Source organism: Narcine bancroftii, chromosome 3, assembly GCF_036971445.1.
Source record: "Narcine bancroftii isolate sNarBan1 chromosome 3, sNarBan1.hap1, whole genome shotgun sequence".
Taxonomy (NCBI): domain Eukaryota; kingdom Metazoa; phylum Chordata; class Chondrichthyes; order Torpediniformes; family Narcinidae; genus Narcine; species Narcine bancroftii.
This window is the reverse complement of record NC_091471.1, coordinates 157,186,414-157,210,696: the sequence shown is the minus strand read 5'-3', so window position 1 is coordinate 157,210,696 and position 24,283 is coordinate 157,186,414. Positions and strand designations below refer to the sequence as shown.

The window sequence follows — 24,283 nt, the reverse complement described above, 5'->3', positions numbered from 1 at the left end:
AAGGAAAATAAATACAGAAATGACTTGGACCTTTGACTATTGATGCACCATTCTTGGCATTATTTAATAATTAATGTAAGTAGAAAATAAACATGAACAGGTAAAATTCAAAACATTTATAGACCATGTAAAACTTACAAATTACATTTAAAATAGTTCTATAGTTTTCCTACTCTTTTGTTTGATGTGAAAATTGTACAGCAATGCAAGCCATTCAATATATACAAGGCACAGCCTGTCAAAATCATTCTCACTTTGAAATTATGCAAAATACATACAGCCAAGGAGTTGAGTTGAGTTGGAGGATGTTTAAAACTAATCCTCTTTGTCATTAGGCCCTTTCAAATCGCCGTGTAAAATGGGGTTAACTGGGCAATTTGCTCAGATGACAATCCAGGTACATGGCAATTTGAAAGGGTCCAACTAGGTCAACCCGGTCAAAACCCAACTGCATTCAAAACCTACCTCAGAGGTGGTCGGGAACCCAGTAAAACTTACCTGGGCAATCTACTCTGGCAATTTGGAAGGGGAAATGGCCGACCCGGTTACTCTGGTGATGTCAGTGCTTGCATGCGTATGTCACAGGGAACCCATGGCTGAAGTGTTGCTGCTATGAATGAGGGGGGTAGTTGGGGTACTGTGAAGGGGGGTGGGGAGTGGTTGCTGCCACAATCGTGGGGGGGAAGGGGTGGCGCAAAGTGACGCTGCCACGAAATGGTTGGGGGGGTGCCGTGATTGGGTGGGGGGGGGGCCACGATATGCCACTGCCGTGAACACCGCTCCGGTTCGCAGCGATGGCTCAATGCAGGAGTGCAGGAGCAATGGCTGTCTTCCTTACCCATAATCCCCCATGCTCAGTGACATGTACATCGTGCCCCCCCCAGTCAATTGCAGCACCCCCCGGTTCGCAGCAGTGGCACTTCGCGGGCCCCCTGATCACAGCAGCAACCATTCACTCCCCTGCTGTTATCGGCAGCGGCACATCATGCCCCCCCTCCAAGATTGTGGCAGCAACTACTCACCCCCCATTCGCAGCAGTGGCACATCACTTGGGAGGGGGGCCGGAACTGACCGGGGGGGGGGGAGGTGTTTAGGAGATCTTCAAAACAGAAAGGGAACCGGCTGCACGATGCATCACCACGTCATCACAGGGGCAGATCCCCCTTAAATTGCCGGGTTGGCGATTTATCAGGTAGGTCTGGCTGCGATTTGAAAGGTGCATCCTGCACCCATGACCCATTAATCGCACCCAGGTCCCATGAGGGCTACTGCAATTTGAAAGCACGTATTGAGTTATACAGCATGGAATCCACATCAACTGTCAAATACTATTTATATTAATCTTGTTTTTATTTTTATTCCCAAATTCTCATCAACCAGTCTAAAAAAAACTCCACAACTCAGATATTTGCAAGGGAAAATTTAAAGTAGCCATTACCCTACCAATTGGTAAACCATAACTCAAAGGAAAAAAAAATACAGTCACAAGGAGAACAAGCAAACACCACTCAAGCACACCAAAGATCAAGAATGAACCCAGGTTATTGAAGTGTAAGGCAGCAGCTCCACCCGATGCACTACTCGGCTACCTACATTGCAATAGGAATACCAAAGTTCCAGTCTTTGTATATTAACAATCTGAAGTTGTTACATACTTAAGTGGATATAGAGGGAACATTGACCAACTTATGCCAGCAGTTTTACTATATTTTGGCCCTGAAATTAATTTTTAACATTGTCTCAATCACTTCAATCCAGATGTTAAAAATTAGTTATATCCAAGCAAACAACAAGTGTTATGGATGAGAGAATGGAAATAGTGCGAAATACAATGGGCACAGTAAAGACTGCAAAAAAGCGTACCTGAGTGGGTGGAAGGCAGGAAAACTAATCAACTGACTCGTGTACAACAGTCATCCAAGACGAGTGAGCTAAATACAAGCCATAACAATCAGTCAGCCACTTTCTGTGGTTAAGGAAAATATGAAGATACATTTGCTGCAAAAAGAATATAGTTGTGCCAAGGATCTGGGAATTAGCAATAAAACTTGGCAGGACTCCAAAGAAAAAGCTTCCTTCACAGATCTCAATCTCAACAAATTCACAAATGTTCAAGTTCATTTATCATCCAATTGCACAAATACAACCCGATATAACAACATTCTCAAATACACAGACAAATGATACAGATGCACAGCACATACTGTAGAAACGAATATTAAAACAAATAAATATTACACTTATTGTTAAATAAATAGTAGAGTAATGAAGGGTTTGCATGAGCAGTCCATCAGTTGAATCAGTTGAACTGCTCATGGGAAGAAATTGTTTCTCAGGCTGGTGGCCCTGCCTCAGATACACTCGTATTTCTCAACGGGAGTAGTTGGATGATGCTGTGTGCAGGATAGTAAGTGTCGTCACTGATTTGCTTAGCTCTCTTTAGACAATGATCCAAGTAAATCATGCCCATTTGGGAGGTGGGAGGATGGGGGAGATCCCAGTGATCCTCTCTTATGGTCTTATGGATTGATCTCTGATCTGATGCTCTACAGCAACCACACTGAGATGCAGGCAGCCAGGACCCTCTCAACAGAACTCCTGTAGAGTGTTGACAGGATGGTGGCTGGTAGCCTTGCCCACCTCAGTCTTCTGCAGTCGCTGTTGTGCCTTCCTGACAAGTGAGGAGATGTTGTGTGTCCAGGATAGGGAACCTTAAATGGACTCTGATAAGTTTGTTTTCTACTCTCTCAGCTACTGAGCTATTAATGTGTAGTGGAGGGTAGTCATCCCTAGCCCACTTGAAGTCTACAATCAGAATTTATTGTCATGAACTTGTCACAAAATTCTTGTTTTGCATCAGCATCACTGTGGAAACATTTATATAAACCACCGTACAATATATATAAAAATGGTGCAAGAAAACTCAAAGTAAGGCAGTGTCTCCAGTTCATTGTACATTCAGGAATCTGAGGCAGAGGGGAAAAAAGCTGTCCTTGTGCCACTGAGTTCTTCTTTACAGGCTTCTATACCTTTTTCCCTGATGGTAGCAGAGTGAAGAGGGTGGTGGGGGTCCTTGCTTTCTTAAGACACCACCTCTTACAGGTGTTCTTGATGGAGGGAAGACTGGTACCTGTGATGTTTCAGGCTCAGTTAACAACCCTCTGGAATTTTTTTACTTGTCCTGAGAGTTGGCACCTTTATGCCAGGCAGTGATGCAACCAGCCACAATACTCTCCACAGTCCACCTAAAAAATTTTGAGAGCCTTTCGTGACATACTGAATCTCCTCAGTCCTCACAAAGTATAGCTGTTAGCGAGCCTTCTTCACGGTTGCATTGACATGAAGGAACAAGGTCAGATCCTCAGAGATGTTGATACCAAGGAATTTGAACCTCTTGATCTCCACTACTGAACCCTCAATGAGGACTGGTTTGTGATCTCCTTTGTCTTGCCAGCGTTGAGGTCCAAGTTGATATTCTTGCACTATTTGACGAGATTTTCCTCTTTTCTGTATTTCAACTCATGAGGCCAACAACAGTCATGTCATCTGTAAACTTGATGTCTCTGTTGGAGCTGGATCTGGTGTTGCAGTCATGGGTCAATAGCGTGAACAAGAGCAGGTTGACCACGCAGACCTGAGGTGCACCATTGTTCAGTATGATGATGTGCTGGTGGTGAAGGAATACATTCTGGTTATCTAATAATTGTATCACTATTAACCAAAATTTTTGTCAATAAAAAAAAAGCAGAACCCACAACATCAATATGACTGGCATCTCCATCTCAATAACTCCTGCCATATAGATGACTTAGTCCAGCTCTTCATTCATACATACATTGTTTTTCCTAAATTTGTCCCGCATTGCAGGATGACTTTGGAACACTTCAACCTTTGAAGCCACTGTATAGGTTATGTCAATCCTCAAATGAAATTGTGAAAACGTGAAATGCCTGGATTGGCAGGTTTATATTATTCTTAACTTCAGGATTCAGAAATTAATGCTTCAGTCATATCTTATATCAATGTACATAAGCACCCAGATTGTTGCTAGCAGAAGCAAATCAGGTATTTATTAATTTAAAAAAAAACTACAATGATGAATTAAAAGAGACAATAGTACAAAAGATAGATAACTTCTTCCCTTCTGCTATCAGATTTCTGAATGAGCAATGAACCATAGACATTGAATATTTTTATTCATTTTGTACGATGGTTTATAAAAATGTTTGCACTAATGATGCTGGCACAAAACAAAAAATTCTGTAATATGTTAATGACATAAATTCTAATTCTGAGATCATAAATATTCACAATTTTCCTAGTGCAAGGGGAAAAAAAAGTGATATTTGCAATAGTGCAGACCGTCCTCTGTGGTGTCAGCAGTCCCTGCTTAATGTAACAAAGGGAGATCAGGAGCCTGATAGCTGTTGGAATGAAACTGTTCGTGAACCTTGAGGTGCTGGTCTTCAGGCTTCTGTACCTCCTGCCTGAAGGTAGCAATAAGAAGAGATTGGAACCAGGGGGATTGGGGTCTTTTATGATGTTGACTGCCTTCTTGAGGCAGTGCCTCACATTGATAGATTCAATGGATGGAAGGTCAGAGCCTGTGATGGACCTGGCTAGGTTTGTTACCTTTAACAGCCTTTTGTGTTCCTGGGCACTCAAACTACAAAACCAAGCTGCGATGTAACCAGTCAGTATACTTTCCACTATGCTCCTGCAAATGTTTAACGACATGCCAACGGTCCTCAGAAAGTAGAGGCAGTGGTGTGTGTCTTCTTTGCAGTTGCCTCAAAGTACTGGTTCCAGTAGAGTTTTTCTGAAAAAAGGTCTCCCTGTACTTCAACTTTCCAAACCTCTCCGCTATATTTATTTGTATTTAGGAATACTTGTCCTGCATATGTATTGATTGTCTATACGTGCGTTAGGTCTGGTTATGTGTCTGCATGCTTTTCACAGAAGATCAAAGAACGCTGTTTTGTCGGGATGGACTTGTGCAATCAGGTGACAATAAACTTGACTTGATCTCTGTCTCAATGCCGACAACTGCATGGTTCCTCAGCCTCTCCTTCCTAAAAATGAACAATAAGCTCCTTGGTCTTGGCTCAGAACAAGATTGTTTTTCTGGCACCATACAACCAAATTCTAGATCTCCATTCTTCATTCTGACTCATCATTTCCAGCTATACATCCAACAATGATGGTGTCATCATCAAATATGGAGAGAGTTGGAGACAAACTTGGCTACACAGTCATGGGTGTACATGGAGTAGAGTAGGGGGCTAAGCACATCGCCTTGGGTTGCCCCTGTATTGATGTTCAGCATGGAGGAGGCAATAGCCAATGAAGAAGTTGAAGATCCAGTTGCAGAGGGACAGGCAAAATTACAAATTCTTTAGTTTGTTCATATGAACACAGGCTGACTTGTGTTCCTGTGGTCTAGGTGATCTAATGTAAAGTCAGGGAGCCAGTGGGGTGGTGTCTACCATTGATATGTTAACAATAGGTGAATTGAAGTAGGCCAGGTCGTTCCTGAGATAGGGGTTAATTTTCTCCATAACCAACGTCTCAAAACACTTCATCACCGTAGGTAAGAGTACCACTTGCTAAAAGTTACCTTACCTTGCTCTTCTTGGGCACCGGAATAAATGGTAGGTATCCTTTAAAAGCACTGGACATTGTAGAATATAGAACATAACAGCACAGTACAGGCCCACATGTTGTACCGACCTATATTAACCTACTCAACAATCTAAACCTTCCCTAACTCACACCCATAACCTCTTCTTTTTCTTGCATCCATGTACCTGTCTTTTAAATGTCCCTATTGTACCAGCTTCCACCACCAACTCTGACAATGCATTCAAGGCACCCACTACTCTCTGTGTAAAAAAAAATGTACTCTTGACTTCTCACCTAAAACATTCCTCCCCTAACCTTATGCAGATGTCCTCTACAACTGTTGCCCTGAGTAAAAGGTACTGGTTGTCCACCCGATCTATACCTTTCATAATCTTGTAGACCTCTATTAAGTCACCTCTCATCCTTCTTTGCTCTAAAGAGAAAAGCCCTAGCTCTGTTAACCTTGCCTCTCCAGACATGTTTTCTTATCCAGGACTCATACTTATAAATCTCCTCTGCACCCTGTCCAATGGTTCCACATCCTTCCTGTAATGAGGCGACCAGACCTGAATTCAATATTCCAAGTGTGGTCTAACCAGAACTTTGTAGAGCTGCAACATTACCTCACAGCTCTTGTACTCAATCTCCCCGACTAATGAAGACAAGGATACCATAAGCCTTCTTAAATACACTATCAACCTGCGCAGAAACCTAGAGAGATCTATGTATTTGAATCCCAAGATTTTTCTACACTGTTAATAATGCTGCATTAACCACCTTCAAGTTTGACCTTCCAAAATGCACCACTTCACACTTCTCCAGATTGATCTCCATCTGCCACTTTTCTGCCTAACTCTGTAACTCTGGCCCCTTACTGTATTCTATTTAAAAGGCAGCTGTACAAGGCCTTGGTGAGACCACACCTGGAGTATTGTGTGCAGTTTTGGTCGCCTTATCTAAGGAAGGATGTTCTTGCAATGGAGAGAGTGCAGAGGCGATTCACCAGGATGATACCTGGAATGGCAGGAATGACTTATGAGGAAAGATTGCGCAAATTGGGATTGTACTCCCTGGAGTTTAGAAGATTGAGAGGGGATCTCATAGAGACATATAAAATTCTGGCAGGACTGGACAGAATGGATGCAGATGGGATGTTTCCAATGATGGGAAAATCCAGAACCCGGGGCCATGGTTTGAGGATAATAGGCAAACCATTTAGGACCGAGATGAGGAGGAATTTCTTGACCCAGAGGGTGGTGAATCTGTGGAATTCATTGCCACAGAGGGCAGTAGAGACAGGTTCATTAAATATATTTAAGAGGGAATTAGATATATTTCTTCAGTATAAGGGTATTAAAGGTTACGGAGAGAAGGCGGGGACGGGGTACTGAACTTTAAGATCAGCCATGATCTCGTTGAATGGCGGAGCAGGCTCAAAGGGTCGAATGACCTACTCCTGCTCCTATCTTCTATGTTTCTATTGTAACCTAGAACAACCTTCCACACTATCCATAACATCTCCAACCTTCATGTCATCTGCAAATTTAATGGCCCATTCTTCCAGGTCATTTATAAAAAAAATCATAAAGAACAGAGGTCCCAGAACAGATCCCTGCAAAACTCCATTCGAGGATTCACCCTCCTGAACATTTCTTCATGTCAACATGAGAAACTGTGAGCACAATGTCGCCAGGGGCTTTGGGGGTTGTTGGGGTTTTTTATCGTTTTAAAGTAAAAACACAAAATGCTGGAGAAATTGAGCTTGTCAAACAGTATCCTTTATGTCGCAAAGGTAAAAATACATAACCGACGTTTCGTCTTCGAGTCGTTTACCAAAGTGTGAAAGAGTGTCGGTTGGCGTCCGAACAAATGAATCGGAGGGGGAATAAAGGGGGGGGGGATGAAAAGGCAGGAGATGATAGGTAGAGAAAGGAGGGCAGGGACAGCAGCAATGGGGGGGGGGGGGGGGAGAAGGGATGGTTAGGTGGGTGGAGGGGGAAGGGAGGGGAGAAATGGAAAAAATGGAAAGGGGAGGGGAAATAAAAGGCAAACTGGTTAGCAGAAAGGAAGTCGATGTTAATGCCACCTGGCGGAGAGTGCCCACACAGAAAATAAGGTGTTGTTCCAACAATCTGTGGGTGGTCAGGATGGGACAGTTCATAAGGCCATGGACAGACATGTGAGCATGGAAGTGTGACTCAGAATTGAAATGATTGATAACTGGGAGGTATTTCACTTGAAAGGCCTGTTTGGAGCCCCAGACCGTGGTGAGGGAGGAGGTGTGGTCGCAAGTGTTGCACCTCCTGCGGTCAAAGAGGAAGATGCCGGAGGTTTGGGGGGGGGGGAGAGGAAGAGTGATATATAGAAGGCAGAGAAGGGAGGAGAAGGAAAAATGTGTCTGATGGTAGAATCTTGTATTGTTTTTCCCTTTAAAACAAGCATAGAAGGCACTGAGGTAAACAAATAATCTGCAGAAAATTGGAACAATACACAAAAGTACCAGAGGAACTCAGTAAGTCAGGCAGTATCCGATGGAAAGAAATAGACAGTCAACATTTCAGGCTGGAACCCTTTATCGGGAAGGGGATCTATAAACATAGAGCACAGGTTTAACGTGAGAGGGGAGAAATTAATTGGAAAACTGAGAGATAAGCTTTCCCACACAGAGGGTGGTACAGTATTTGGAATGAGCTGCCAAAGGAGATAGTAAAAGCTGATACAGTACTATAACAACATTTAAAAGGCATTTGAACAGATAGTTGGACAGGAAAGGAGTACAGGGATACAGGTCTGATGTCAGCAAATGCGTGGTTGAGTAGAGATGTATCATAGCTGGTACCAACGGGCCTCTTTCTGTGCTGAACATTTTTATGATTCTATGATAATTGGCTCTGATGCTTTGGATTAAAGAAACAAAAAAAGAAGCTGGAATCTTGAACTGACCATGAGCTGGAAGAACAGCAAATTCATGGGTAGAAATTATCAATCGATATTTCGGGTGGGGACCCTTTTGGAGACTAAAAGATGTCTGGATTAATGAGAATAACTTTTATATTGCTGGATGCAGCATGTACATCTGAGAGGAAAATACCAATTCAGAAGTCTGTTAAAAAATAGACTCATCAACAACTGGCTTTTCATATTCACTACTACTCTTGGTCACATTTTATTCATGTGAACAGCTTCACACTTTCACTGTGCAGCAGCCAATTCATAAAAGCTGGCCACATTAAAAAGGTGTTGCCTAGCTCTCCTTTCTATTTTAGCAAATGTACATCTTGAATTACACCCAAAAAATGGGGCTCAGGGGTGGTGAAAACAAATTATGTCATATACTCGTCATATTTGCAATGCTCCCTCAGCATTGTTGACTTGATCTGCCATGTTTCTAATGTACAGTAACTCCACAACTAAAGTACTGTATTTCATTACCTGCTCTGGGACCATGCAGCCACAAATCACACTTCAGAAAAATGAATTGTGTTTTTATCCATCACTAAGTACTGTAACATCTTTTTTTTTGGAAAATTTTATTTATTGCTGAAAATAAATCATACAGTCAAATTCAAAATAGATACATAATGTTTAACCCCTATAATCCCCCAACCCAAGACTCAACCCCACTCTAAACTACCCCAAAAGAAAAAAAAGAATAGAAGATAGAAGAGGAGATCAACTCACATACAAATCATCAACCTCTGCCATGGTTTGGTGCAGCCTCAACACCCATAGGAAAAAAAACAAAAATTCAAACCTATATATCTCATATATGGGCTCAAAATTTTAACAAAAAAGGAATATTGTTACGTAAATTAAACTTTATCTTTTTCAATGGACTACAAGACCTCATTTTCATATGTCACCGTTGAATACATAAATCAGTTTCATTTTTCCAAGTGATTGTCAAACATTTTCTTGCCACATCAATTGCATCTTGCTAATGCCAATCTCAAAAAAGCAATTTGAAACTTATCCAATTTTAATTCCAAACTCAGTTTTTTAATATAACCCAATAAAAATATCATAGGCTCAAGCAAAATTTTAAATTTAAATATACCTTCTAAACATTCCTTAATTCTTCTCCAAAAAAATTTCACTATCTCACATAACCAAGAGTACTGTAAAAATCTTGTAAGATTGTGGCACATTATGCAACTCTTAATCGCACCCTTGGTAAATAAAACATTTGATTAACTTTGCAGATAATTCCAATTGAAGGGACTGTTAAAACAATATTGAATCAACAAACAGATAGGTATCTTATTCAAAAGAGGATCACGGATAACAACAAAAGTTTCCTTTCACTTTATGGATGCTTAGCGACCTACTGAGCTTCTTAACGTATTGCATCACCAACAATGCAATTTTTTTTGTTCTTTGCTGTACCCGTATAATGGGAACTCAAACCTACACCCTACTAATTCAGAAACCAAAAATCTATGATCCACACTCAAACACCTGTACACACTCCAAAGTAAACCGATTCCTACTGAACCCAGCAACATGCAAAAAATTTCCAAGGATACCTTTGCATCGTGAAGCTCCCTAACAAGACTTAAAAAAACAATCTGCTGGAGAAACTCAATACATTGAGCATCAGTGGGAGAAAAAGAATTGATGAAGGGGTGATACAAAATGTCAATCATTCTTTTTCTCCTGCTCTTGCTGAGTTCCTCTGGCAGGTTGTTTTCTTTGACCATAGTATGGAACATTTCTTTTGAACTATGGATGAAAAATTAAACTGACTTTCTCTGACCATACTGATAAATGTCCAAAGAAAACAGTTTTCCACCCTTTGAGCCAATCAGTCACATTATAAAATGGGCTAATGAGTCATTAACTTCTCTGCCATGTGAGAAAATACTGGGCATAAAATGGGTATAAAGATGATGTACACAAGGGCCACCGCCGCTCAAAGTATTTCATTGTCTGATTAAGTGCCTTCAGTCTGAGTTACAAAAAGCAATATAATCAAATATTTTATTTTAATGTAATATGAGGCTTGGTATTATGATCACATTTCATGAATCATTGTTTGAAACTTAAAAGTTTTCTCTTCATAACCTCATACAACAGCTTTTATAAAATCCACCTTGATTTCTTTATGTTTAATGAAGTTACTTGGAAGACAGAGCAAACCACTATTCTGAATAAACTAAATTTATACAATGAATTTTACTAAGGATCTGACCCAATTATACTATACCAAAAGTTATATTCAGCAAACTAAAATTCTTTCTATCTCCACCTTTCTAGACTAGTGTCATCATACATATCTAATAAAAGTGTACAAATTGAATCCAATGAACAAATCTTCAGGTATTGTCCTGCCTCACTGTGAGACCTTCTTGACAGCTTTGCCTTGAACTTGTGCTATTCAACACCCCAAGCAGCCTTGTGAATTCAATGTGCTCGTTTGGGATTTATTCAAACTGTGTCATGCTAGAAGGCAAGTTTTGGTGCTTGATTAAAACAAAGCCTTGTGGCGGCTGACCACAAGGCAGGTGAACCGGCCCTGCTTGTAAGCCACGCAGCAGGGCAGCTAGCCAAAATGGAGCCGTCGGGGGGGTGGGGGGGTTTCCCTTCCTTCCAGCTCGGGGCTCAGAAACCTGCGCTTGGGGACCACGTGACGCCCGGGTGACGTCAGCACCCTCCAGCGCGGTTCTCAGCCAGGTCCGGGCTGGGAGTATAAGTCCAGCCCAGCAGCCTGCAATAAACTAGTCTGCTCGCTGAGCTCAATCCGTCTGGTTGCGCATGTTATTGCAGGAGCAGTGTAGCCGCAGCTTCAATTGGTGACCCCGACTGGTTCAAATGTCTTTGAACGCATCATGAGTGAGCCTGGGATCAGCGCTATAGCCGTGAAACTGCCTGAATTCTGGGTTCAGGAGTCGGAGACCTGGTTCGGCCACACGTAGGCCCAGTTTCGCCTCCGCCAGATTTCGTCTGACATGACCAAATTCTACCATGTGGTCGCTGCCCTGGACCAGGCCACCACCAGACGCATGCTGCACCTTGTTCAGCACCCACCCGCTAAGGACAAATATGAGACCATCAAGCAAGTGCTTACAGGGTCCCTCGGTCTATCCAGACACCAGCGTGCCGCTCGCTTGCTGCACCTCGACGCCCTGGGGGACAGGTCCCCATTGGAACTGATGGACGAGATGCTCGCACTCATGGGTGAGCACACCAACTGCCCACTTTTTGAGCACATCTTCCTCGAAAATATGCCCGGGAACATCCGGCCGCTGCTGGTTCAGGGGAGCTTCACTGACCCGAGGAAGGTTGCCCAGAAGGCCCAAGAGCTATGGCTTGCACGATTCTCGGAAGGCTCAGTGGTCCAGCAGGTCATGAGGCATGGGCACAACCATGCCAAGCCCGCCCCTAGCACTGCGGTAGAGCACCCGGCCCCTGCAGGGGCCCCCAAGAGCATAACCAAGGCCACAGCATCCGCTTCAAGCCTCTGCTTCTACCACCAGCGCTGGGGAGCCAAGGCTCGGAAGTGTCGTCAGCCCTGCTGGTTCCAGGGAAATGACCAGGCTGGCCACTGTTAATGGCTGCGGTGGCTGGCCAAGGACACAGCCTTCTCTACCTGCAGGACTCAGTCTGTGGCCGGCGGTTCCTTGTTGACACTGGAGCCCAGATCAGCGTCATACAGCCACGGCGATCAAATCCAGGAACTGACCTCGTGGACCTCCCCTCCGTGTGGCCAGCGCAATGGCAATCTGGACATATGGAGACAAGATAGTCCACTTCCAGATCGGCCAACAGAATTTCGTGTGGAGGTTCACCGTCTCGTCCCTCCCGACTGCCATCCCGGGTGCAGATTTCCTCCTCACACACGGGCTTCTGGTTGATATTCAAGGTAAGCGCCTGGTGGATGCCCGTACCTTCCAGGCCATTCGCCTTGACGCCACCCGCTCGGAGCAACCGCAGATGGCCATGATCAGCACGCCCAGAGATGAGTTCCAGCAGATCCTGGAAGAGTTCCCGGCACTCCTCAACCCACAGTTCTCCGCTGCCTCGCCGCGCCACTGGGTGTTCCAACACATCCCCACTCAGGGCCCACCAGTTCACGCCAAGGCACGCCAGCTCCAGCCTGACAAGCTCCAGATAGCGAAGGAGGAGTTTTCGCACCTGTTGGAGCTGGGGATCATTCGCTAATCAAGAACTGTGGCATACTGAGGACACCCCATGGGCCTCGCCGCTCCACCTGGTCCCGAAACCCTCCGGCAGCTGGCATCCCTGCAGAGACTATCGATGGCTCAATGAAGTAACTGTTCCTGACCATTACCCCATCGCTCACATCTGCACAGTGCGAGGGTCTTCTCCAAGGTTGACCTGGTGCGCAGATATCACCAGATCCCGGTGCACCCTGAGGACATACCCAAGTCGGCCATCATCACCCCCTTTGGCCTGTTCGAATTCCTGCACATGCCGTTCAGGATCAAGAACGCCACTCAGACCTTCCAGCGCCACATGGACTCTGTGGGCAGGGACTTGGATTTTGTCTTTATTTATTTGGACGATATTCTTGTCGCCAGCAAGGACCGAGGGCAACACAAGGCCCACCTACGTGCCCTTTTCTCCCGACAGGCCGACTGCGGCTTTACCATCAACCCAGCCAAGTGCCAGTTCAGGAAAGAGCCCATGCAGTTCCTGGGCCATACCATCATGGTCGAAGGAGGCATGCTCGCCGCTGCGAAGGTTGCTGCCATCAGGGAGTTCCCACGCCCGAACAGCCTCAAGGGGCTGCAGGAGTTCACGGGTATGGTCAACTTTTACAACTGCTTCATCCCGGGAACTGCGGGCATCATGCAGCCGCTGTTTGCCCTCATCGCAGCCAAGCACAAGATGCTTGCTTGGAACCCAGAAGCCTGCACCACATTCAAGGCCACCAAGGATGCCCTCATGAAGGTCACCATGCTCGCCCACTTGCACACTGACCTGCATATGGCACTCTCTGTTGATACCTCTGCCACAGCCGTCGGTGCCGCCCTGGAGCAGCAGGTGAATGGGCATTAGAAGCCACTGGCATTCTTCAGCCACCTGCTCTGCCCGCTGGAACGCATATAGTGCCTTTGACTGTGAATTACTGGACATGTACCTGGCAGTGCGGCATTTCCGCTATTTTTTGGAAGGGAGGACTTTTACCAATTTCACCGACCACAAACCCCTCACCCAGGCACTCATGATGCCAAAGGATCCCTGGTCGGCCTGCCAGCAGCGTCACCTCTCCTTCGTGTCAGAGTTTACCACTGACATTCGGCACAAGGCGGGGAAGGACAATGTGGTTGCCGATGCACTCTCGCGACCGGTCATCTGCGCGCTGACACCCGGCCTCGACTTTGACCAGCTCGCCCGGGACCAGGAAGCTGATGAGACGAAGGCCTTCAAGACTGCCATCACCGGCCTGCAGTTCCGAGACCTCCCGTCTCCGAGTGGCGAAGGCACCATCCTGTGCGATATCTCCTTGGGCACCCCGCGGCCAGTGGTTCTGCAGCAGTGGGGCAGGCAGGTCTTCCGTCACATCGACAACCTTTCACATCCGTCCATCAGGTCCACGGCCTGGATGGTGGCAGAACGGTTCATATGGCATGGGCTGCAGAACCAGATCGCGGCTGGGCCAGAACATGCACCCATTGCCAGATGTCTAAGGTGCACAGGCACACCAGGGCACACGTACAGGAGTTCGAGCACGTCCGGGAACTGTTCAGCCACATTCACGTGGACATCGTCGGGCCCTAACCCGTTTCCTGGGGCAAGCATTACCTGTTTACGGTGGTGGACCGCACTACTCGCTGGCCCGAGGCGATCCCGATGCCAGACGCCTCCACTGACTTCTGCTCCTGAGCCCTGTTGCATGGTTGGGTTGCCCGGTTCGGCGTTCCGGCTCACCTCACCAGTGATCGGGGCGTCCAGTTCACATCTGCGCTCTGGGCACAGCTCGCCAACAGGTTGGGGATACAGCTACACCACACCATGGCTTACCACCCACGGGCCAATGGACTGGTCGAATGTCTGCACCGCCACCTTAAATCGGCACTCATGCTCTCCTCACCAGTCCTGACTGGACGGACGAACTACCTTGAGTGCTCCTGGGCATCCCCTCCACTCCCAAGGAAGATCTGCAGGCATCATCAGCTGAGCTGGTCTACGGTGTGCTACTGGCACTAACTGGTGAGTTCGTCAACGCACCTCACAATCCCCAGCGGTCACCGCACGAACTACTTCCTCACCTCAGGGCATGCTTGGACTCCTTCAAACCCCCACCGCCGCCCAGGCATGGCACTTGCCCGTCTCACATTCCTGGCAAGCTGCTTTCTGCAGAGTTCATTTTCGTTCGGCGGGGCCCGACCACAGCACCTCTGCAGCGACTGTACAAGGGGCCGTACAGGGTTATACAGCATTCCGGCTCAATATTCATGCTGGACTTGGGCGGCAGGCATGAGCTGTTTACCATGGACAGGCTGAAGCCAGCGCACCTCGATCCCACCGAGTCCGTAGTCGTTGCCCAGCCCAAGAAGCAAGGCCGCCCGGCAAAAAAGGATATTAGTGCCGGTTCTGGGCGGGGGGGGGGGCTCTGTGGTGGCTCACCACAAGGCAGGCGAACCAGCCCCGCTTTTAAGCCACGCGGCAGGGCAGCCGGCCAAAATGGTGCCATCGAGTGTTTCCCTTCCTTCCAGCTCGGGGCTCAGAAACCCGTGCTTTGGGACCACATGATGCCCAGGTAACGTCAGCGTGGTTTTCAGCCAGGTCCAGGCTGGGAGTATAAGTGCAGCCCAGCAGCCTGCAATAAACTAGTCTGCTCACTGAGCTCAACCCATCTGGTTGCGTGTGTTATTGCAGGAGCAATGGAGCCGCCGCTACAGCCTCATAATTTCATCAGGACAGATCCACCTTGTGCTTGGTGCATAGACACAAAGCTTTTTTTTTTAAATCAGTTTGTCTACCAAATAATTTATTCTTTTAGGAAGATTTCATGAAGCTGCCTATAAATATCATGAAAACACAGAATTACTACATTTATGGATAAGAAAGACCATTCAATCCATATGTCATCATCCAAACTGAGGTACATAGAACAGTACAGCACAGGGACATCCTTCATCCCATTATGCTTGTGCCAAACTCAACACCAAATTAAACTAAATCACTACTGCCTGCACGTGATCCATATCCCTGCATTGTCATATATTAAGGAGCTTCTTAAACACCACCATCATATCTGCTTCCACCATGACCCCTTGCAACTGGTTCCCAGCACCCACTACTCTCATCTCAAATCCATGTGCTCTAGTACTGAGCATTTTTACTCCAGGAAAAAGATTCTGGAGAAAGGAAGATTTCATGTTTTATCCTCCTTGTTTGTATCTAATCTGTTTTGACAAAAAAGGGCTGGAAATATACATTGGGCTAAGTTGTGACACAACAGTTGAGAAACAGAATTAGAGGTGAAGAGAAATGATGGACTGTCATACAATTCGCTGTAACTAAATAGGTTAGAATCAGAACCAATGATCTCCATCCCACTTTATATGAAGGCAAATTGAAGTGGGATCCTTCCACAGAGGAGTGCACCCAAGAAAAATAGTTTTAACAAATTTTTTCAATTGACAATTAAATTTGTTTCTAAATTGAGTGCAGATTAGAAGATACAAAGGATTAGAAATATGACAAATACAGATATTGCATGACACTAATCAAGAACTGTGGCATACTGAGGAGCTACCATCACTTAAAAATGGTTTGAAAAAATTATTATTTGTCCACTTTTCCCAAGAAATTACATGACTTTAATGAGATATACAAATTATAATGATTTTTCTGCCAGACAAATCATTTCCTCACCTCCAGACCACAATCAGTGAAGATTGGTAAGAACTTTTCCTCTACAATCTCCATCAGTACTGGAGCACCACAGGGCTGTGTTCTTAGCCCCCTGCTCAACTCGCTATACACCTATGGCTGTGTAGCTCAGTACAACAATAACACCATCTACAAATTTACCATGGTAGTGGGTTGTATAAAGGATGGGATGAGTTAGCATGCAGGATGGAGATTGAAAACTTGGCTGAATGGTGCACCAACAACAACCTTGCACTCAAAGTCACCAATACTAAGGAGCTGATTGTTGACTTCAGGAAAGCCTGAGGTATACAATCCATTGGGGGGGGATTAGAGGTGGAGGGAATGAGCATACTTAGGTTCTTGGGAGTCACCATCTTGGAGGATTTTTGCTGGACCCAACAAACTAATGGTATCATGAAGAAAGCACGTCAGCACCTCTACTTCATCAGGAGTTTAGAGAGCTTTGGTATGATGTCAAAAACCCTGGCAAATTTCTACAGATATGTGGTGAAAAGTGTGCTGACCAGCTGCATCAGAGTCTTGTATGGCAACACCAATATCCTTGAGCGTAAAGCCCTCCAAAAGGTAGTGGACACAGACCAGGACATAACAGGAAAAATCTCCCCACTATTGAGAACATGTGCAGGGAACACTGCCATTGAAGGACAGCAGCAATCATCAAAGACTCACACCACAGCTGCTACCCCTCTACCATCATACTCCTCGACAACAAACTCGATCAAGGACTCATTTAAAAAACTCTTATTTGTGCATTTTATTGATTTTCTTTGCTTTCCCTATTTTGCAGTCAGTTTGTTTACATTCATTATCTGTTTATAGTTCTTTTGATTGTTTACATATATATGCAGTTTATTTTTGCACTACCAATTAGTGGTAATTCTGCTGCACCCGCAGGAAAAAGGAATCTCAGGGTTGTATGTGATATCGTGTATGTACTCTGACAATTAATCTGAAATCTGACAGCTTGTGTAGAACAGGTGAATGAACTAGACAGCCTTTTATGGTCTGTCACTGTCATTGACAAAATAATCAATATTTCAGCCAAATGGTTCATTTCAATATCACAGGCTTACAGCTGAAAGCAAAGTTGTCTCCGTTTTCACATTACGATTTATAGACCACATACATTTCAACAATTCATATTTGCACTCCTCCCAAAGGCCAATAAAAATCCCCAATGCATTCTATAGGAGTACTACCAAAACATGACAAATTGACCTCAGAAAGAAGTGACTGCAAAGTTTAGAAAAGGGGTGACACAGTTTGTCCAGAACACACAATTATTAATGGATGTTGAAAATCTATAATAAATCAAAGATGCAGAGGTGCTAAATAATTGTTAAAGATTATAGAGATAGAAAGGGAATATTGATCATTTTACAAGGAATTATCACTGGACTGCTATCCAATAAGTCAGCCAGCATGGAGGTTTGGTGAAGGAGGCTTGGTGCAGCTCCAAATAAAATGGCAATATGAATCATAAATGAGCTTTGATGGAAAGAAAACATAACATAGGAAAACAACCAAGCATGGACTGCAATGACAAACCAGGCAACAGCAAGCTGGTGGTAGAAAAGTTACTGGAAGGGATTCTGAGTTGCAGAATCCTCCTGCATTTGGAAAGGATTGTCACAACTGCATGTGACTATAAATTCCAAATTTACCAGCCTTTGGCTGAAGAAATTCTTCTGCTCTACATGGATGCCCTTTAATCCTGAAGTTGTGCCCTCTTGTCCTAGACTCTTCCACTTTGGGATTCAACTTTTCTATGTCTACTCTGTCCCCGCCTTTCAACATTTGAAATGTTTTGGTTATAGCTACAAAATGTACCTATAACTTGGAAGTCAGATAGTGATTTGGTAATGGATAGATGGCATGCAAAGTTTGGGATTGTATTCCACTTGAGAAAATTACTTGTAATTTAAGAGATAAATATCATACATTTTGTGAAATATGGATCCCATATTTACAAACTGTATTAAAATTTAAATGAATCTCAAACATTCCCTTTCTCTTATAGGTCTCTATATGTTTAAAAGTATTGGAAAGTGAAATGCTCCTGTTGTGATTTTCTTGTCCCTCTTTTCTTTTATAAAGTTTGTAGGGGGTAGGGGGATTTATAGGTTTTTCTTTCTTTTGTATTTCTTTACTTTCTTTTTCTTTTTTATTAAAAGAATGCATGCACTTGGATTAAATTTGAAATATTGTGATATGTTTGTTAAGTGTTTTTATAGTAAATAAAATATTATGGCGGCACACATACTCGTGGCGAACTGGCCCAACTTGTACTAACACATGGTGGGGAAGCCACGAGAAGATGGCACCATCAGGGGACCTCCTTGCCTCGTGGCTTTAGCCCAGCATGCGCGTCAAGCAGGCGTGACCACGTCACCGCCCGCATGGGGGCGGAGCTCACGCTGCCCTTAAAGGGGCGTGCGTGAGTTTTGAAATAAACAGTTTTTGAGAACCTCCAACGTGGTGGCTGTGAGTCTTCTTCATCGTAGCTCCCACTACATTGGTGACCCCGACATGATCAGACGATTTTCTGGCCTCTCAGCATGGATCCCGCAAAGATCAATGTGATCGTGGTGAAACTGCACCCCTTCTGGACACATCACCCACGTATGTGGTTTGGGCAGGTGGAAGCGCAGTTTCACCTCAGAAACATTTCTTCAGACACCATGATGTTTTACCACGTTGTGAGCATACTCGACGAGGAGACCGTGGCCAGGGTGGACGACCTCATCCACAACCCGCCGGACGAAGGTGAATACCCTGCCCTCAAGAACCTCCTCCTCAGCACTTTCGATCTCTCCCCTCAACAGCGTGCCTCCAGATTCCTGCATCTGGACAGGCTAAGAGTCAGAATCCCGTCAGTCCTGATGGATGAGATGCTGGCGCTGGCAGAGGATCACAAGCCAGATCTTCCTTGAGCAGATGCCCGAAGACATACAGCTCCTGCTGGCGGATGAGGACTTCTCTGAACCATGGTGAGTTACGACCTGCACAGACATCCTCTGGCGAACCAAGCGGGAGAATGAAGCCATCCTCAGCCAGGTCACCCGCCCAGGACCGAGTCGGCCGCAGGCCCTGCCCCTCAGGCACAAGCTGGAAGAACATCACCCCACCTGGTGCTTCTACCATCAACACTGGGAAGCTCAAGCCCGTAAGTGCAGGCAGCCCTGTACCTTCCAGGGAAGCCATTGATGGCTGCGGCGACTGGCCATGCGAACAGCCTCCTGCATGTGACCAACAAGTCCACCGGCCGACATTTCCTAGTGGACACCAGAGCGGAGCTGAGCATCTTGCCCCCAACTGCCCTTGAGATCTGCACCTGAGCACCAGGCCCTACCCTTAGGGCAGCCAACAGATCCACCATCAAGACCTTTGGCACTCGCAGGGCGCAGATCCAGATCGGGAAGGACAAGTTCTGTTAGAGGTTCGTGCTGGCCTCAGTGGGCACTGCATTGTTGGGGGCCGATTTCCTCAGAGCGCATGGCCTGCTGGTGGATATTAAGGGCAAATAACTAGTCAACCCTCGCACTTTTCAGTCTGTCCACCTCGATGCCACAGAAGCCTATAAGCCAGAGATAGCTGCCATCATATCAAAAAACATTTGAAATGTTTCAATGAGATCCCCCTCTCATTCTCCTAAATTCCAATGAATACAGATCAAGAATTGTCAAACGCTCCTCATAATGATAACCATTTCATTCTTGGAATCATCCAAGTGAACCTCCTTTGAACCTTCTCCAACATTAGAACAGCCTTTCTTAAATGAGGTGCTCAAAATTCCTCATAATACTCTCAGTGAGGTTTCAAGAGTGCTTTATAAAGCCTCAACAACCCTGCTCTTGTATTCTATTGCTCTTGAAATCAATGCATTTGCCTTCTTCACTGTTTACCTTCAGGACTCCCAGGTCCCTTTGCTCAGGGTATTTTCAATTTTCTGCCCATTTAATAAATAATCTGCTCGTTTATTTTTTTCTACCAAAATGCAGGACAGTACACTTTCCGACATTTGTGTGCTCTTGCTCTTCTACTTTGTTCTGTTGCATGTTTGATTTGCTGGATTACTTGCATAATGAATCCTTCTCATTGTATTGGATATAATGTAACAATAAAATTGAATTTGAAAATGTAATGACTCTTTTCCTTCCTCCTTTCAGGCTGATGAGTTTGAAATTACAAACCTCCAGACAGTTTCTTTACTGAACTTGAATAGACCTCAATGCTGTTCCCTTTACCACTGCATTTTTCTAGCTTTGTGGGTTTATTATTGCACAACGGGCTGTAGAGGTTGACTTGCCGAGATAGCTCACAAAACAACCGTTTTTCATTGCTTCTCTGTAGATGAGAAGATTCTGCCCAGTAACCTGCACATTAGGGCAATTCACAGCAGCCAATTACCTACACTTCCTTGGAGTGTGGTTGCAAGCTGAGCACCTGGGGAAACCCACTGAGACTCCGGGAAAAGATGCAAATTCCTTCAGAACCTGAGCTCAGGATTGAAGCCAGCTGCGGAGGCTCGACCCGCTGCACAGTAAGAACCTTGTGCAAATGAACCAGGTGTTAACCCAGCGAAGGATAACTATTGAATAAGTATGAATATTACGAAATATAGTTGTAGGTTCTGACTAAGGAAGTTGACCAGAAACGTCAAGACGGTTTATCTCTCTCCACAGATGGTGGATGGCCTGATGGTTGTTTTCAGCAGTCTGCGATTTATCTTCCGAGTGCCTAACACAACTACGGGGTTTGGTGACTCCATGACCATGATGTTGGTTGGAAGGTGGGCACAACATCGTGGACAGAATGGCCCGCCCTGTGCAGGACTGTTCTGTTTCATGAGCCAAGAGAAAATCCCACAGTGATCCGTTCACTGTGCTGCTGGCACTCACCTCGGATCTTGCGCAGGATGGTGCGGCCGCAGCCCGGCTGGCCGCTGGACTGGGCCCCCGGGTTGGGGCTCGGGCATAGGCCGGCGTTCCTGGGGTTATGCCGGGGATTGTATCCCGCGGGGGGCCCGCTGCCAGACACCGGGCTAGGATTGCCCGGTGCCCCGGGATCGGCCGCCGCCGTCCAGTCGAGCTCCTCGTCAGCGGGCTCGTAGCCCGGATTGTCGCGGCTCCACGCCTGTCGACCCGAGCCTCGGCCCCCGACTGCCGCTTCCTGCCGGTTCTCTGTGCTCCGCACTCGGCTCATCTCCAGCTGCTCGCCGCCAGCCGGGGTGAAGCCGGGCTGAGGCCGCACCCTGGAGCTCATCTTCGGCTGGACTTGCACCCCGGCCTCCGGTCTCCTTAGCAACAGGGTAGGCCTTCAGCCCGCGGCTATCCTCGAATTCGGCCACCGCCGGACACCCTCACATCGGCACCAAGTCCCTGCCTGCCATCCGTGGTCAAACTTCAGGCCGCGCTGACATCCCGTCTCCCAGACCCAGGGTCACCGCAGGAAAACACCGGGCCTCCCGCTCCTGCCTGCCCACTGGGTGACGTAATGACTGGCATCTACTCCAACCAATCGTAACCTGCGTTAGGTCACGGTAAGAACGAATGCAAAACCACTGCGGATATAGCCTCACAGCTATTGGTCAATCGTGCGTCAATCAATGTCAAAACGACGCTTGCCTCCACGTTCCGTCATGCCATCGATGAAATAATGAGAGATCCAAACGATGCTGGGGATCACGTCTGACGTCATGCTGGAATGTGGAGGCGGGATGTCGCGTATTTTATTGATTGACGTACATATTAACCAATGGTTAGTGATTAGTAAAAATATACAATGTTGCAGAAACTCAACAGGTCCTTGATGTAGCAAAGGTTAAGATAAACCGACGTTTTGGACTTGAGTCCTTCATCAAGGTAATGAGAAAATGCAGACAGGCGTCCGAACAAAATACTGGGTGGGGAGTGGGGAGAAGGGGGCTGGCAAAGGCAGATATTTCAGAAGATCTGGTCTGGGAGACCTCATATTGGGACAGATGCAGCGGAGATGGAGAAAAGACCGGAAAAGAGGGAGGGGAAAAGAACTAGGTTTAATGGAAGGCAGTAAAGTCAAGGTTAATGCCATCTAGCTGGAGTGTCCAGTGGGGAAATCAGGCATTGTTCCTCCAATCTGCAGGTAGTCTGGGTGGGATGGAATTACAGAGGGAGTGATCCCAATGATAGGCCAAGAGGGGAGGAAAAGGAAAAATGTATCTGGTGGTGGGATCCTGTAGTACCATATAATTTGGCATGCAATTCGAAATGTGAAACCCTAAAAATTTCCTCAAAATGTGGGGGGTGGGGGTCGACTTATGTGCCGGATATACTTTTGAGACCTTAAATTCACCAAAAAAAACAGATTGACGACAATTTGGCATAAAGTCAATGCTCGAAGCACCTCCCCACCACTGGCACTGCTGCTCCCTGACACCTTCCCAGCACTGGACGCCGCCATAATCGCTCCTACCTGGAACCCTGAGGTCACCACTCCTACCTGGTAGGCCGAGGTCACCGTTCCGGCTCCTTGTGCTATTGTTGTTGCTGTCTGGTAGGCCAAGAATTTTTTAAAATTAATTAATTTATAGCTTTGTTACTTGCAGTTGGGGTGTTTTTAAATTTTTTTGGGTTGTTCCTGGGAGGCCCGGAGAACCTGAAAAATGGAGGTTGAGCTATATGCCGGTGAACTTATACGCCAAAATATATGGTAAGTGCTGGAAATTCCAGTGGATAATGTATTGGATGCAGAGGCTGATGGGGTAGTATTGTATGTTGGTTGTGTCTGAGGGCAGAGGGGGCCAGGGCAGATGAGGGGAAATGGAGCAGATGCAGGTGAGGGCTGAGTTGATAGTGGTGGAGGGGAAGCAACATTTGTGAACAAAGGCAGATATTTCGGAAGATCTGGTCTGGGAGACCTCATATTGGGACCGATGCAGCGGAGATGGAGAATTTGAGAGAAGGGCATGAAATCCTTGCGGGGGCAGGGTGAGAGGAAGTGTAGTCCAGGTAATTGAGGGAGTTGGAGGGTTGTAGTATACATTGGTGTAAACATTGTCTTCTGAGATGGAGACAAAGAGATCCATGAGGGGGAGAATCTTATTGGAGATGGATCAAGTGAGTTTGAGATCAAAGTAGAAGTTGACCATGAAGTGGATAAAGCTAACAAGCTCATTGTGGGTGCATGAGGCAGCCCCGATGTGATCGTTGATATACCAGAGGAAGGATTGGGGGGGGGGGTCTTTCCTGTTTAGGCTTGCAGCATGGATTGCTCCACAAAGCCCACAAACAGGCAGGCATAGCTGGGACTCATACAGGTACCCAAGACTACTCCTTTGATTGAGAGGAAGTGGGATGAGTTAAAGGAGAAGTTATTTAAAGTGAGGACAAGTTCTGCCAGGTGAAACAGGGTGGTGGTAGAGGGTGACAGGTTGGGTCCAGGAAGAAGTGAATGGTTAGTGCGTTATCCTCAGGATAAGTGGGGTGGAGGAAAAGGCTATTCATCCCTTCATTTCTGTACCATCAAAACATTTGAAGAAGGCAATGAAGGGTGAAAGGAAACAGGGTCTTGCATTTGGACTGTACAAGTAACCATCTCAGGATGATAAAGAACCTTTTACTGGAAACAAATTAATTCCAGAAATGAAATCAGAAATAAAAACAGGAAAGGAATCTTCTACGTCCATACCAGATGTCCATTGAGGATGTTTGTGGTGTTCCCTGGCTCTCTGGAGGGTGTTTGGGGCCGTTTTACACAGCAGAGGCTTGAGTATGCATCCTGAACAAGGATGAGAACGTGTTCATTTGAAAAT

General features: G+C 45.9%; 1 protein-coding gene across 1 annotated transcript in view; it reads right to left on the bottom strand.

Annotated features, from left to right (window-relative positions):
* Positions 1-21,979, bottom strand: part of pkd2 (polycystic kidney disease 2) — a 72,214-nt gene extending 50,235 nt beyond the window's left edge. The window contains exon 1 of the mRNA XM_069925521.1: positions 21,393-21,979. Within this exon, the coding sequence (XP_069781622.1) occupies positions 21,393-21,756 (364 nt within the window). The 5' untranslated portion in view covers positions 21,757-21,979. The remainder of the gene's footprint in view (positions 1-21,392) is intronic.
* Between the last annotated feature and the right edge of the window lie 2,304 nt (positions 21,980-24,283).